This window comes from Corella eumyota, chromosome 1 (genome assembly GCF_963082875.1).
Source record: "Corella eumyota chromosome 1, kaCorEumy4.1, whole genome shotgun sequence".
NCBI classification, from domain to species: domain Eukaryota; kingdom Metazoa; phylum Chordata; class Ascidiacea; order Phlebobranchia; family Corellidae; genus Corella; species Corella eumyota.
Window position 1 is genome coordinate 16,610,244 of NC_137490.1, and position 17,270 is coordinate 16,627,513.

Below are 17,270 nucleotides of genomic sequence, written 5' to 3' on the forward strand. Positions count from 1 at the left end.
TTAAGACGAATTGCCATACAAAAAAGAGAATACGAATCGAAAGTAACGATCAACTTTTCGACGAAATCTGTGAATGAGATCATTGCTTAAAAGTAAATAAACAAGCAATCAAGCCGAGCCTGTAATCCTCGATACTTACGCAATTATTTAAAAACCCTTTACATACAAGGGCGCGCGTTTTGGTAACGTTTAACGTGTTTATAGAAAATTGATGGGGTTAAAGGGTTCTTTAAGCATTGATTCATTGTCTAAGCTTTTTGAAAGGGGCAGAAATCCGAGACTTTTGGGGCAAAACAGATCTCTTAATTGACGAAGGGGTATGGAATAACACAATGCGGTTATTTCCCATTTAAACTCATTAACCGATACGCGAATGGGTAGGTTTAATTCTGTTGACAACACAACATGGAAGGATATGTGGGGAAGGAAAACGAGAAGTTTTTGTTCGAAATTGACAAGAAAATCCCACGCCATTTTTATGGAAAAAACGAGACAGTAAAATAATCGAGTTGGTACAAAAAACGCATAAAAAAATATATTCAAGATTATAATAACAAACTCTATTCAAATTTACAACCTTAAGATTGTTTCAAATTCAATTCATAATTTACCTAATATTCCATAACCTTTTCCTGTTTAAAGAACAAGTGCCATAATTTGGTCCCAAAAAAGAACACGGTATCACGTTCCTAATATAAACAAGTTAAATATAGAACTATCTAGTTTCCTGTTTCATGATTATTTCATACAACCCTGGACCTTATATTGCTACTTGGCCGCTAATTTTGTCGAAATTCGAGGCAACTTTTTCACATGTTTTGACGATGTGAAAATCAAAAAAAGATTTAAAAAAATTTGGGATCAGAAAAAGACCATTTTAAAAGGCAAAAAAAATTGAAAAGGAAAACGATTTTACCGATTTTTTTAATTAATTAAATTCAAAAACGAAAACTAATAAAATAATAACAACAACAACATAAACACAGATTTACGACGAGTTGTTAATTGGTTCAGGTCGGAAGAAAATTAAGTTGAATCAATAAACAAACATCCGTCCAATTAACAGAAAGTGATAATTGTTTTTTAAATTTAATTAACGGATAGCACCTTTCCTTTGAACTAAAGTGCAACAAAAACAAAGCGGTTATACACCGGAATAACGGATTTAAATTAACGCAGCAAATTAACATTTTAGAAAGAAAAAGTAAAATTTTTAATTTAAATATCGACAAATAAAAAAGTAAATTTTTTAAAATGATAAATTACTGACATATTACCAAAATATATGCCCCCAAAAAACGACTTTACCGACTAATAAATTTTTCTTTGACTTCTTAGCCTAACTTTCCTATAAAAAATGCCTTTAGTTTGTAAAAAAAAGTTTGAACCAATATTCGGTAATAACTTTGTCCCCAAAATTTAAGTTATTAATGTCCATTTGGTGAAATGGTTTTCAGTAAGATGGTCAGATAGCATCTACAATCTTAAGATAGCATTGAAGTAAATTGTGATAGGAAAATGACAGTGATTAAGGCAAATATTTTAATGATTTAATGACACTGTTAATTTGTTTCTAAGAACAACTTACAACTAATTACAAGGTGGGTGGAAGCAAACTATTAATAAAAACAAAACTCTAAACAATTTATTTTACACTTTTAAAGAAATTCGTAAATATTTAATTATTACAAAATATCCTCAGGAATTTTTATTAATTTTATCGTTTATTTTAAAGAGTAGGTGTTGGCTACGTTTTTCTGTCAATCACCTTAAGTCACGTGACTTCAATTGCCCTCGTGGCGTTTAAGTCAATTTCAAAATTAGCCGAAAGTTCAAATTTAATTGGACCAGGTATAAACGAATGATTCATTTAAACAACAAGCAAATTTGGAGGGAAATTGAATTCTGGTTTTGATCATCACCTTGATGTGAAAAATGGAACCATAACAATTACATCATAGCTGATTGGAGCCAAGATCTTTTTTTATTTTAAGAATAAAATGAGAGGAGAATTTTTTGTAATATAAACATTTTTCTGTCCATATTAGTTTAAAAACCTTTAGAAAAATCCAAGTAAAAAAAACAGGGTTTTTCAAGATCACAAAATCGTAATTTTCGTGTACAATTTCAATGCAAATCAACCAGGTAATCCAATCTGCAAATGACGTCACGTCGGCCAGCACACGACACGCCGCGAGAAAAAAGGTGACGTCACGAGAGTCTGAAAACCGGGCCCGAAATTTGCCGGCAACGAAAACACGATAAAAATCTCCAAGTTTTGCAACAAAATGACGCATGTTACGCTCGCGAGACGAGCTTCGTTTGATCTTGGAACATTAAGCAATCTTATTCACACACAAGTAACCATGACCCAGCGGGATTACGGCTTTGATGTGGCCGCGTATCTCGACCGTGTGTTATAAATAGAGTGATGGGTAAAAGGTATACGAGACATTTATTTCGATTGTTGGTTGGGAAAATTTACGTAAACATAAGATCGTGATGTGATACATTTTATCGTAAACGGCGGAATCACATTTAAAACAAAGTTTAAAAAAAACTTTTTTAAGATAGAAACCCAACCCGGTCTTTAAAAATTTTAAACACAAAATGTTTATAAAAGAATAAGCGACATTTAAAGTTGAAAAAAGTCAAAAGAATTGGCGACTTGCAGTTATTATTGATCTCTGTATTTTTTTTCTAAACAGCATATTTAACAACTAACAAAAAAAAGAAAAAGGGCGATTGTACATACCTATAAATATTTTTAATGTTTTCGAATAAAAATTTATCCCCCAAAAAAACAAGCTAACACCAAATTTGGTATAATGACAACGTCATGAAATCACGTGACCTAATAGGTGTCCAATATACGTGTAAATAATATTCTAAACAAAGAAATTCGCACTTTACTTATACACGTTGATTGACAATGTGTTAATACTTAACAAAACCTGAACTTTTACAAGGCGTTACTAATTAGATTAACAAAAATAACACAAACTTAAACGGCATTGTTAATTGAAAGCAACAATCCCATTCTAAGGTCAAAAGTTTCTATTTTTAGCTTTTTCAGGCATTTTTTTTGAAATATTTTGCAAAATTAAAATACAGAAAATTTAAGAAAAAAAAACTATGTTACAAAATTGTTTAATCATTGTTTTTAAATTATTTTTATTTCGTTAAAAAGTGATCCTATTCGACCTTGAATTAATATTTACATAATTCTATACTTAAATTTAATATCCAATGATAACGTTTATTTGGTTAGGTGCGCTCAGTTATTGTAAAATTCAAATGAGAAATTTAATAATCGTTCAGGCCGCAATTTCTAAAGATTACTGCTATTTAAAATCAAATAAATGTCATTAAAAACATCACGTTAGTCTAACGATTGCATTTAAATTGGTAGAATACATAACTTTAACACTCGATTTCGAATTTACTTCCAAAGTTACAATGCTATCACAAAAAATTTAAAGCCAATAAAACAAACTGTTTTTAACACAATGGCCTAATTTATTAGGTAAAAAATGTTAAAACTTTGCATATATGTTTTATTATATAAAAAGAATGTTGTTAAATTTTAAATAATTCACAAGTTCAGATACACAAATATAGTATTTTAATAGAATAATTAAATGTATACAAAGTTTAAAATTAAAAATTTATACCCAATAAATTATCGCATTCCTTTTTAATTAACAATGCCAACAAACAAGTATTTTATTGGTTTGTATAAGAGACTGTGTTAACAGCCTTATTACAAGGCTACTGACTAGAAAAGATAATGTTACTGGAGTAATAAAACATTACGAGAATTCGTTCTGCAAAATTTGGTACGATTTTACAGCTTTACGAGCACATAAGCCATTTTAAATACTAATAGTTGGAAAGACGATTTTTTTCTTCTTTTTTTAAATTTTTTCCGTTTTTAATATAGGTTTATATTTCGAAAAATCCCGAAATTTTTTATCGCAACCCATCATTACAATTCATTGAATTCACAATTGACATACAGATAACGCGGCGACGTCACAATAATAAAAAAACTGATGACGTCACTTGTTTGTTTGCCATGCGCGACGAGCGGAAAGCTGAAAAGATTAACGCAAACAAATTGCGTCAAGTGTTTGCCGAATAATTTCGATTGTTGCCGAATCGTCGGAGCAAAATTTTTTCTCGAGTGTTTAATGCAAAGATAAATATGCCACGTGTTTCGGTGCGGCGAAAAAGGGCGGGAGTTATTTTAACGTCTCTTACTCTTGACGGGTTTATTTTTACTTAAATTCAAGAAAAAAATCACTGGTATTTTAACGCATTGATTTTTAACTCAATATCGCAATGTTTTTTGCAAAATGAAAAAAAAATATTTAAAAATTAGAACAAAAATAAACTAACTGTATTATACTATAAACAAACAAGCAATTTAACCGTGGGAATTTAACTTTATTTTTGACCAACGTTATAGTTGCCACGTAAACGCTAAAAAAAATAATTTAATTAAACAATGTATAAGCTATTGTTATTACTTGTAATTATTATCTATCCAAAAAACACTTTTTTTGATCTTGTTTTATGCACCAGAACACTAATAACATAAACAATCTTTTAATGGAAATTATTAAATGTACTCGTATTCAAAATCCTAGGGATTTAAAGTAATCGGGGAATAACGATTCGCTAAATTTAAGACAATCCTTGTTTATTTCCAGGCCAATAGTTAAGTAGACGACAACTGACTTAGTAAAATAACTTAACTATCCCAAACACCATTATCAAAATACTTAGTTTTTTTGAGACTGCACATGTTTTATATTGCTTTGTACCATAGCTACATATACCTATGCTTAAAAAGGTATTTTTGACTTTTTTATTTATTTATTAATAACAACTTTAAATACTCTTGTAAACATATTAATTACTTGCGAGTTGTCACGTGGTCGGATATGACCGGAAAAGATTAGAACTGTCACTCAAATAGTCACGTGAATATTTACGTTGTTACGTCACATCAATCAAACAATGCCAACTTTGTGATTGGCCACGTGAGACATTATTTATAAAAAAAAAATATATAGTCCAATTGAAAAATTTATTTTGATAAAATATGGCAACCGTAGGCAGGTTTGAATGCTGAATTGCAAGTGATATGGCTTATACCACAATAGTTTATGGCTCGTTCTGAAGTGATTGTATTTTACCGGTATGTAAAATAAATTAAAGTATTATCCGTATATAATCTTATAGGCACACCGCGACCAAAGCAATTGTCATACCTTATTGACAGAAACTGTAAATCTCATGCAAAACACTTTTACTGGTACTTTAAAACGTTGAAAAATGCAAACAAAATCTGAATTTCAATACAAAATATTAATTGTCTATATTCAAAATTATCCAATGACCTGCCTTTTGTGGTTTTTCATAGGTGCCTATGATTACTCATAGAGGCGATTTGCTTGATTAGAATTGTTGTCTTAGGCCTGGCTCGATTAAGGTTGAAGTACGGAAGTTAAAATCTTCAAGGTTAAACGAATGTGACCACGCACTTATGCAATTTATCAATCAATATCATTGTTTTTATAGAAAATTATCAACAATTTATTATTTTTCTTACTTAACCGCTTCGTTTATAAATTTTTAAAAAGATTATGATATTGTCTTTTAAAGAGGTATTATATTTTTGTAATATTTTTTTTAAATAATTAGGTTTATAAAATTTAGGATTGAAATTAATATGAGTATGTTGTGTGTAGGCCGTAAGTGTTTTAATGTCGACAATTATTAACGGAAACGGACAAATTTAAAATTCAATTTTTCTATAAATTGCAATTAAACAATCACTTCACTTTAAGAAAATCTGCAATTAAAGAAAAATATAAAATATAATTCTGGCGCCAAAATCACTTCAAAAATTATTTTCCGAAAAAACAATGACAGATTAAGCTTTAAGATTCAAATTATTTTAAAAATATTTTATTATTGATTAAGGAGAAAGAATTTGATATTTTGGCCCAAAGTCATTAAGTCGGGTTGAACCCAAATAATTAGGTTAAGTGTCGTTACTTATATTTATACCACCTGTACCTAATCCCGTACAAAATTCACGATTCCATCCACTTTGTTAACATACAACACACACTTACTCTTTTAAAGCCCATATATCATTAACAACACTGCTTTCAAATACAACCGACTTAACTTGGGATTAAATTGGATTAAAGATTTTGTGTAGCCATTTTTTTTACAAAACACCATATTTTTGCAACATGTTTTTAAACCAGAATTGATAAATATTAAAAACGAAAATAAATTTTTATATTTAAATTTCGTTGCCCTTTAAAAGCAAAAATATTTGTTTATAAATTTAGATAATGTTATCTAAAACGTGTTTAATTCAATTTCACGCTCAAAATAAATAATTTGGCTAATTATAAAATAAATACAAGCAACCGAAACCGGAGATAACATGTTAAAGAAACTTGACTTGACGGCCTGTGTTGGTTGCTGTCGTTGTAAATTTGTCACAATTACAAGTTGTATTAATGTCGTTTACTTAACTTACATATCCTGCGTTATTTGAATACCGCTTACGATAAATGACACGCATAGGCGTATTGATAAGTCTAGCAATTTAAATAAGTGTTTTCTTGAATAGTAAAAATGGCGGACAACTAAACAGGTTTAGGTTAGGCGCCTATGCCTACCCACACTATATGTGCGTTTGTTATGTTTATGTTTATAACGATAAAGGTTAAGTTCGCTGTGCTATACGTGTGCAGGTTGTATATATTTAACATAATAAACATTGAGTTACTTATACACCAACAAAACACGGAATTAAGTTACCGATTTGGAACCAAAAACAATCAAAACTGTCACGAAATCAACACTGCAAACCAAAAACGTCCTAAGAGAAATGTGCAACGAGTTGAAAAAAATCTGCTACATTTACTCGATAAAAAAACACAGGCACACAGTTTGAGCCCAAGGCAGTGTTTATAAAGTTTCGACTGTAACTTAAGTAGGAGTTTAATGGCAAAATTTGAACGTCTTAAAGTTAATCAATCGTTCATGGAATTTGCCGTAAAATTGATTCACGAAATTCCGATGAAACTTTATTTTCAAATTCGATGCGCTAAAACGAAAACGTCAAAACAAAATTATTTACAAAAATAAATCATAATAGCGACCAAAAAAATGCAATCCAGAACTTATTTTAACTATTTATATAGGGCGTTTTTTAAAAACGTAATTTATCATTAGCAAACTACTAAAATATACTTTTTTACTTTTTAAAGTACAAACCAGAATTTATTTAAATACTATATTTATAAGACTTTTAAAAAAAAAAAATTAATTTTTACCTTTAGTAAACTAAAACATGTTTATAAATTTAAAGTGCATATGGTTAGGATATATAACCAAATTAATCTACACTTCCACGTATAAAGTTCAGGGTTCAAGTGTAAATGGCACCAGTATATCAAGTTTATACGAACCTACAAGTGGATTAAAACGCCGTTTACGTAAATACTCTTCAAGAAAAACGCCAAAGTTTCATTAGGCCCGAAAAGAATATGCGGTAAAAGGTCGTTACTCAAACGACAGATTAAGAAAATTTAACAACACAAAAAACAAAGTTCAAATCGGTTTACCTTATCGTTAATTTAATCACTTACAAAGCCAGAATGGCCAATATGCTACACCACAATACCTAATATTAATCATAACTACGACGTTATTGCGAAGTACTTATCTACGAACGTTGTGTACAATATGGGCGGATATCTGAGCGAGAATAAATAGGAATTTAATGTGAAGAGTGTTTATAAGTGACTTGAAATAGCAATCGTATAAGAGTACGAATAACGAGTTTAAATGCTGTGTATTTCGATCTTATATGTAATTGAAGTTAGAGGTTTTTCCGTTTTTGCGTATTATATTGAAGCACGATATCTAAAGCTATTTGGGGCCTGAAAATTATTTTTATTTATTTATTTTTAGCTTAAGAACACAAACAATTTTTTTTTAGATTCTATTTTTGAATTTTTCAATAAAAAAAATTTATAAAAAAAATTCTGAACAAAGAATAAAGTTCAATTCAAATCACAGTTTAGCGCCCGTCAATTAATTACCACGTGACATTACATGCTCGAATGCACCCAAATAACCCCGCGCCCCTATTGTCTTGCGACTTATACGAAGTCTTTTATGACGTCACAAGAGTGTATGAGTCAATTAAAATAACGTAAGGAGTGACAAGCATCAGAGTAAGGGAAAATCTAAAAACGCCAAAAAAAAATTTTCAAAAAAAAATTATAAATAAAGCAATTTTATCCAAAAATTATTACAAACTACATTTAACCGCTTTGTCCCTACCAAAGACAAAAATTTAACCATTTTTGTTAACAATACGCCATATTTTTTGCATATTACCCGCTGCCAATCCACCTCCTACAAGCGGAAATTGAGAAAACCTCATAAAAATCGTGTGGAGTTGTGGTTGCCAGAATGAACAGAATCAATTTAAGTATGTGTTAAAGTTGATTAATGGTTGTTATGGCGGTCAAATAATATTTTAATAGACGAAAAAAATAAACCTTAAAAATTTGAAATTTTTGTGTGCGCAAAACCAAAATTAAAAAAAACAGCATTTTTTTCATTTAAAAAAAATAAAATAAAATGAAAAAAAAAACATAAAAAACCTATTGACACTTTTACAAAACAATTTAAATCGAACAAAAATTTAATCCCTTAAAACAACTACTTCTTGCTAGGATCCAATTGACACGAAAAAGTTTCGAGGGTTCGTCCTAATTGAAGAAACCCTACGAAAACCGGCTAAGAAAACAAAAGAAACGCGTGTATACGGTTAGACAAGCCAGCAAAAAGTAACGACTAGTTTCCCTCGATGACACTTCAAACTGTAACATAATAGAAAACGTCCCATTGTTGTAAAGGACTTGGCAACTTTTAAGCACTTTGCAATGTGTGCTGGTCTATTAACGGTAACCCTTTCACGACCACCTGAGTGAATTTCTCGAGTGTTAAAAGCGGGAAAATGTACGTTTTCGTCGGTAAGGGTTTCACAAGTTTTCGATCCCTAATTAGAGCAAGCCTATTGTGGAATTTCTCACCGGTGTTTTAACGTGTGAAGCGAAATACACACTGCTCTTTACGACGCTTAGCTATCTAGGTTAAACCGGGAAACCACCAGATTCGATACAGAATTGATATGAAAGCACTCAATTGATTTGGCGTCGTTATAAAGAGGATTATAATGCGATTTGAAACTGCTCAATTCAATAGAGTGGAATTTATAGTGACGGCTGACATCATTAATGTTTCAAAAAAAGATTACGTCATTTACAAAATTAATGATGTTTAAAATCCAAAAAAATGAATTTATTTTTTTTTTAATTTAAAAAAACGTGATTATTTAACGAGCAAATGCTTTTACGCCATTTTGTCGATTTGTTTACGTCAATTAGAAGAAATAAACACACAAGTTACAATAACAGATTCGTGCTAACAAACCACTTTGTATGTTTACGTTGAGACCGAACGATTAATTGCGCGGAAAATTAAACGGTTTTCGGTGATGTTTAGACTATTTAAAAACTTAAACAAATTGCTCTGAAGAGAAATATTTACGTAATTGTATATTTGCGATGGTAATTAACGTCAAGAAATGAAGGCGCGTGTTTATTAAATTTATAAACGGAATGATTCAGCGATTTAGGAATAGATATTGCGCTGTTTATTCAGTTTATAAAGATAAAATCTTATAAAATTATCTAACTTTGAATTAAAAAAACGTTAAGTCGAAGTTTTAAATTTAATAATTAATGCCTATCTTTCCTACCCCCCCTACAAAAAAAATAAAAAATAAAAAATTTTTTACTTTAAAAAATATCCAAAATTTTATATTAAAGCCTAATTTTTCTACCAACGCCCCCAAAATGCGAATCAGGCGTCAATGTCTGCTAAAAAGTTGAGTCATTTCTTTAAGTCGGAAACCCGGGTCTGCCCCCGAGTTTGATTGACAGGTGCGGGTAACTTTGACACCACGTCAAGTCGGGTTAATCGCTTTCTGAAGTGAAAAATTGTGATCTGAAAAGGGTTGTAATTGTTGCAAAGGATTTCCCATCATTAAACCGTAGATCTTTTAAAAGTTGGACGATTGAAATTTGACTTTGGACTTAACGGATTTACTTTTTGTTTGAACGAAAGAGATTTTTTTAGCAAAAATAACAAATTTGTAAATTTTTAAGCTCATTGTAAATGCTTTCAAATGCTAATTCACAAGAATTTAATTTAACAAAAAATGCCAAAAACGTAAAACATTTTAATCTTACAATTTTTTTTATGAGTTTTCCAAAACAATTATTTATATAGCGCAATGTCGTTAAAATATGGGTTAAGCAATCGTAGAATTTTCCATAAAATATCATCCGAAAGCGCCAAAAACTTAATAAAGTGAAACTAAATTATTAAAACAACCGGTTCAATTAAATAAATCATTTGAAAACTGACATATAGGAATGTAACGTGTTTGTTTTAAATTTGGTTCTGCCATTTTTTTAAGTGTTAACTTAAGGGCAATAAAAGTGACATAAAATGTCCGATTTGCAAACGTGAATCGCAGTAAAAACAAAAAATTATTAAAGTTATTAATGAAAAATAAAGTTATATTCAACTAAGGTTGTTTCTTGGGCGCCTATGTATATGAGAAGAGTATTGTTTAAATAATAACTTTCAAGTGTGAGTAAATCATTCACAAACTTATTTTAACAGAAATTCTTTCTGCTGACATTAGCTTACACATAAAATAAATTTAGTATATTCACATACATTCACTTTTAGGTTAAAATAAACTTTGAATTGCAAAAATATAAAAAATCGAAATTTTAGGTGTAAAATTAAATAGATATGATTTGCAATGCTAAATTCAGCGATACCAACTATAGATAAATCTCTATAAAAAGGTCAAATAACAAAATTCCAATCCACAAATATAAATTTGAAAATATTTTGGTAACAATTGTCAGAGTTTAAATAGAAATTCCGAACCCAGTTTGAAATATTTTATTGCTTGTATTCGAGAGACAAACGACGCCACAAATCGTAAACATTCGTCAAGTTGTAAAATTTTATTCGCAGCAGACTTTTTACAGGGCATCTAGACGTTTTTTCCTTAAAAACCTAGGCTTTTTGAAATTGCAAGAATTGCAGACCTACCCCGAAAATGGGTAAAAAAATCAACAAAACAAAAAAGTTTGTAAATTACTCAAAAATTGTTGTATTTTAGGTATTCATCAATCTGCTACTTGTATACGAAAACCCGTCATTAACTTTGTGTAAGACGTGAACAATGGACATTGTGACGTCACAGCTACTCTAGCAAGGCCCGATACAACGACGGGCTTCTAAAAATATTATTTACGAATCCGAAAATTGACGGTTTTATCGAATTCCATTTTTTGGCTAGGTGCGAACGCTGTAATTAGATTTTAGCCTCGCTTCGACGACCACGCTCTATGACGTCACAATAAAAACGAGAACCGAGTGGGTCGTATTTATGCATAGTCAAGCGAGAGGTTAAAGTAACCACTTGAAATAACGTCAAATTAAGGAATAATTAACGAACACAGCAAAGTTTTTGTTAACGCAATATTAATAACCATATTATACAGGCGCCTTATACACTAATGCCCACGAAGGGCAAACTTTTTAAGGATTGACAGCAACGAATACAGCGAAAAACTCAATTGTCTAAATGCCAAATACCATTGTACCGCCTAGCTACATCGCTGCCTGTGATCAACTCTTGTTTTTGTACAAGTTTAGTTTGATCTTAACTCGATCCCGCGATGCCAGCAGCCATTGTTACGCAACAATAAAGGGAAGATATCCCACCCCCAATAACAGTATACTGTGTGTAAACGATCCTTGGTGTAAAACGGTAAGACTTGTTAAAGAGAGATCGGGTTACTTATATGATTGCCTGTATTGGGTAATTGTATGTAAAGACCGTTTAAAATCATTGAAGAATATCTTGACAATTTTTTAATAAAAAAGCAAACTATTACAGAATTTAACATAATTTTTTCACATTTAAATTTTAACGTTTATTTAATTTATAAGGTATCAATTTTACTAAAAATTACATAACTAAAATTTTACGAAATATAACCAATTTTTAAAACGTTTAAAAATCAAACACATACAAAAACGAGACAAATTCAGAAAAAAATTCCTACTCACACATTCACTGCGGGATATAATAGCCAGAAAAGACAAATTTTTGTCTTGATAAGCCAACACAGGCTTGTAGCTTTGTTTAAATTGGTAAATAGACGGCCCGACACGGTAGATTAACGAAGAACGGGTGCGTTAAGGCTTAACGGGACCTCTCAGTTTAAAGCATAGGCGTAAAATAAATGGAAGGCAAATACATTTAAGCGTCTCTAAAAACTAACAAATTTATACAAATTTGTATAAAATTAATGTACCTGAAACGGTTTAAACTTTAACATATTCGCCTTAGCCACATTTTTTTTTGTTAAAATCCATTTTGCGTAGTATTTTTGCTTACCCATGGGGATTATGAGTTATCGCCACTGCTTTAGTCCATTTATACAAAATAGACGCACTTATACATTTGGAGACTCGCTGCTTCAACGACAAAATATGGGCACAGAAAACAATTATTTAATCATTTTGTCAACTTATGGACAATAAATCAAATACAATTAACTATTTTAAACAAATTTGTAAGTCAGATCTATTTACCCAGTCAAGATATATATTTTTTCAGTTTAGATATTGGTACAGAATGGTCACAGTTTAAATACTGGAGAAACAATAATTTTAGGCGTATATTTATACAAAAATAAAGTGATAAATTAACTGGAATGTCATAACACCTCGCTAATTTTCGCCGAAATTTAAACAGTAAATATCAGAGGTAGAAAGATAGAGCGGCGGTCGAATCATTTACCTCCTCTATCAAAGTCGAAACATATTTGCCTCATTAAAACACGAGTGCGGCGTGGATATACTAAACAACGGCTTAGCTTAACTCCCAACCGGACAAAAGCACATGGCTAGGTCAATTTTCGAGCGCAAATCTGGTTCGAAAATTTTGGCTAGACGATTAATTTCGATCGCTCTACATGTGCTAATGGCGAGATTTTATCGCGTAGCACTGTTTTTACGACGTTGTTATTATTGTTTGGAGGGTCATTAAAAAGGAATGAAAATGTGTCAGTTATAAGCAAGTTATTCACAAATCATTTCTTAACACAACCACAAGTGAGCGTAAGACAAAACAATAAATAATTAGCAAATATAACCCTAACCAGGCTAAAAACAGCAAAAAAACTACGAAGTCAACAAAATATTTGATATATTTTTAATGGAAAACTATAAAAATGACAAAGAAAAATGTTATTATCGTGGGTTCGAATACATGACACTAAATACACTATCAATGGCTGAACTGTACGGTAGTTTCTAAGCAAACAAAAGTTTAATGTGTACCTAAGAAAACGTAATTAAAACTCGACCGATCTTTTAGCAGATTCAGAATTTATATCTAGTTCTTTGCAAATAGAAATGAAGCCCACAGACCACAAGGTTAATATGTTAACGCCTTGAACTGTTATAACACATACCCAGCAATAATAAAAATCAATCAACTACAATAATGGTATGTTTTACCAGTTTAAAGGTCCCACATTTAAAATTATACAAAATTAATAAAATTAAACTAATTGGTATACCATCAAGCACTAGTTAAAATAACTTAAAAAATCAATCAATAATCTTTTCATTTTTATCAATTAGGGTGTACAATTTAACCAATACCGTTATATATTACAACTATTAACAGTTAAATTTATTTTAAAATTTTTCAAATTAATTGAAACTTACAGATGACGGAGGAAGGATCACGTTTGGGAAGAGAGGATTGCTAATCCCTGAGACACTGGGTACTCTTCCTATTTCTTGTTGAGCATAGGGAAAGCCCCCTAGCCGAGACGAATCATTGTTCAGATCTGAAAACCATCAATCAACAATTTAGCTAATACTTTTCGATTTAATTCAAAAAAAATTGCTGATCTTTCATTAGTGGATAGGATAGGCTAGGGTAGGGATAAACCAGGATAAAGGCAAGGCTAAGATAAAATGTCAAAAAGCTTTGTCCATGGTTTAAGAAATATAAATAAATTTAATCTGGTTTCGACTTAAGTTAACAGAGTGTAAAATAAAAAATAAAAATTTTGAGTTTATATTTTTTTCACATGGTTTTATTTAAAGAAGGTATATACATGTAGTTTAAAGTTTTAAAGTATAATAGTTTAAGTACAAAACAATGTACTAGACGATGACTAAGACTGATAAACAAAAAAATATCACTTATATATCAATGCTTCTATTGTATCTAAAAAGTTTAGAATATTGCAAGAAAAACTTTTAAAATATTATCTTACATAAATTATAGTTTTAGTTTAATAACAAAAAATACCTCTATCCAAATCATCTTTATGTCGATGGTTTGTATCATTATGATGTGAATTGCCTTTGCTCTAAAAAAAACAAAAGAATTTATGAGTTTATGATTGCAATAAAAATTAAACCTATACAGAATGAAATATATAATTTTAAAATATTCTAAATACGAAAAACGGGTCAAGTAAAATGTCAAAAACTTGAAATTTAATTAAGAATTTCCCCAAATGAAACTTTTGTAAAATTTTGTTCTGTTTGTGAAGTTGTAAATTATGATTCTAGACAATCAGACAGCTATACAAACTAAGATTTAATAGCACCATGGTTTTAATCACAAAGTTTGCTCTATATTTCAACCAAAAACAAACACAACCTTTTATTTAATGTCACAGGAAAAGAAATTAACAAATTCTGTTGTAGTGAAAATTAAGAAAAAACTTATTTAAATTTCATCTTAAATACAATTTAAAAAAATCCCAAAACTGCTATAAAAATCTAATTTTTAATAAGAGTTCAAATCAGCTGTAGCATATTGCTGTCAATCAGCTGTTTGCAGTCTAGTTAAGGCCCTACCACGGCAATAAAAGTTGATGCATAGAGTTTACAGGAAACCCACATAGAGTAATTGAAACTAAATCGAGGACCGACTAAGACTTAGTCCCATGGGACTGGACTTATGTTGTAATAAATATACCTACACTTATAACATGCTTAGATTATTATTATAATAAAAATGGCTTGCCAAGTGGTTATCTTGAAAACACACAAGGCTGTTTAGACTATAGCTTAGATAGCTTATTTTTTTATACAAAAAATATTTTTTTACGCTAAACATAATGATTTTCTTTTAAGCCAGAGGTATTATGCCAAAAAAAACAAAGTTCATATTTTTTTTAACTATGTTCATAATTTAAATTACTTTACATTGTTTCACAAACACATATTGTAAATTTAATAAAAATATACAAAAAAGGCTTTTATGGGCTTAAAAACTTTTAAGATTTCCTTTGTTTATGTAATAACATTTAACTCAAAGAGCGGAGTCTCTGTGTTAAAAGCATTACTGTATGCTCAGGTAAAAAATGGCTCAATTAGTTGTTTTTATGCTAGTTTTGGGCCGTTTTTACAAGCTACAACACACTTTATGGCCGAGTAGAGACCGAGAATGTGAAGGTAACACAAGAATGAACAACCTAAAAGCCGTTAAATCTCAGGTAAGTTTACTCACTGAGTTCCATTTTGTGTTTAAAGAGATTGGGTTAATACAAATTTTTCATAAAATAAATGAATAATTAAAAAGTGGGAAATAGCATTGGTTTTGTGATATTAAAACCAAACAATAACAAACTTTAAATTCAAGTATATATATAAATTTTAAAATTTTATTTTAAATTTTATTTCTACTAAATAACGCATGCTAAATTATTACTTAAAAATAACAGTTATGTATCAATTTTAAAACAATATTTGCAGAATATTTTTAAAAACAATGAACCACATTAATCTTGATTACCCACTAGATAACTTTTTTAAAAAAAAGAGAGACTCGATGACATACAGACAAGGTTTTTGACGTAATAGGACACCGAAAAATAACTCAAAGTCAGATGGCCAATAGTTTCGTTGTGACCCCGGGCTATAAATGTCTTCCAAAAAGCCACTCAACCATTAAAATATGCTCTTTAGTTACTAAGAATGATAATCGACGCTGCAATTTAACTGTGAAACGATACACTTTTGACACTTAAATATGCACCTTACTGGACACATATAGCTATTGATATTAGACAGTTTTCAATTACAAATTTAACCCAAAATGATACCGTTTAATTTATTTAATATTTTTAATCTGGAGAATTCAGTTTCAGTTTCTGGGTAATGTTATTTTACTTTTTTTGCAGTTGTGAGATTAGGAAAATTAATTTGTTGGCAAACCCAAGAAAATGCAATCAATCACTATTCACACCTTCTTTATTATGATGGATTTGAAACATTTTACACACAGAAATAACAAAACAATTTAAGATGACTTAAGTTAGCATTTCAACAAAATAATTAATTCGCTTTGAAAATTAGCCAAAAATTTTAGGAACTTTGTTTTATGTCAAAGTTTATATTATCTCGAATAATGTCATGAGGCTCTAGTTTTTTCGGTTATTAGTGAACTGCCTTACTTCAGCACAAAACACTGATAACACACGACCAGCCAACCATGACGAGATAAGCTGCTCAAATAAATACACCCCTGTTATGTTTGCCCAACTCAATTGTGTTTCTTGATATAAAAGGTTTTTTCTCTAAAAGGGACAGCCTTTATGCTGCCTTTAATGACAGAATCACTATAAACCTACTGTTGTAAATAACTATATGAATGTAAAACTCTTATGTCAACAGGCTATTCATCATTTTTATATAAAAAAAACTATGTGCATTGGCCTCATGATATGACCACGTTTTATAGCATATAAAGCCAATGACAGGCATTAGTAATATTGATGACTCTCTGGGTTTATATTGGGGGTTAAAATTTGAACAAACAAATTGGCCACTAAAATATGAACCGGGTTATCAAATGAAAACCATTATAAAAAATTGATGATCAGTGAGGTATATAATATCATATTTAATATGCCATAAAATTGTCACAAATCAGTATTAAATAAAATATGATTGATTTGATAAAAAGGGCCACTTTCGTGAGCAATTCAATAATACTTAGTTAAAAGACAAAATTGTCAAATACCACA

At 30.1% G+C, this 17,270-nt stretch overlaps 1 protein-coding gene across 3 annotated transcripts in view; it reads right to left on the reverse strand.

Moving 5' to 3' along the window:
- LOC145763772 (transcription factor 7-like 2) overlaps positions 1-17,270 on the reverse strand; it is a 30,988-nt gene that overhangs the window by 12,637 nt on the left and 1,081 nt on the right. For all 3 annotated transcript variants that reach the window (XM_082575287.1, XM_082575286.1, XM_082575288.1), the window contains exons 2-3: positions 14,540-14,600; positions 13,945-14,069 (exon numbers count right to left, since the gene is read on the reverse strand). In XM_082575287.1, coding sequence (XP_082431413.1) covers positions 13,945-14,069; positions 14,540-14,600 — 186 coding nt within the window. The remainder of the gene's footprint in view (positions 1-13,944; positions 14,070-14,539; positions 14,601-17,270) is intronic.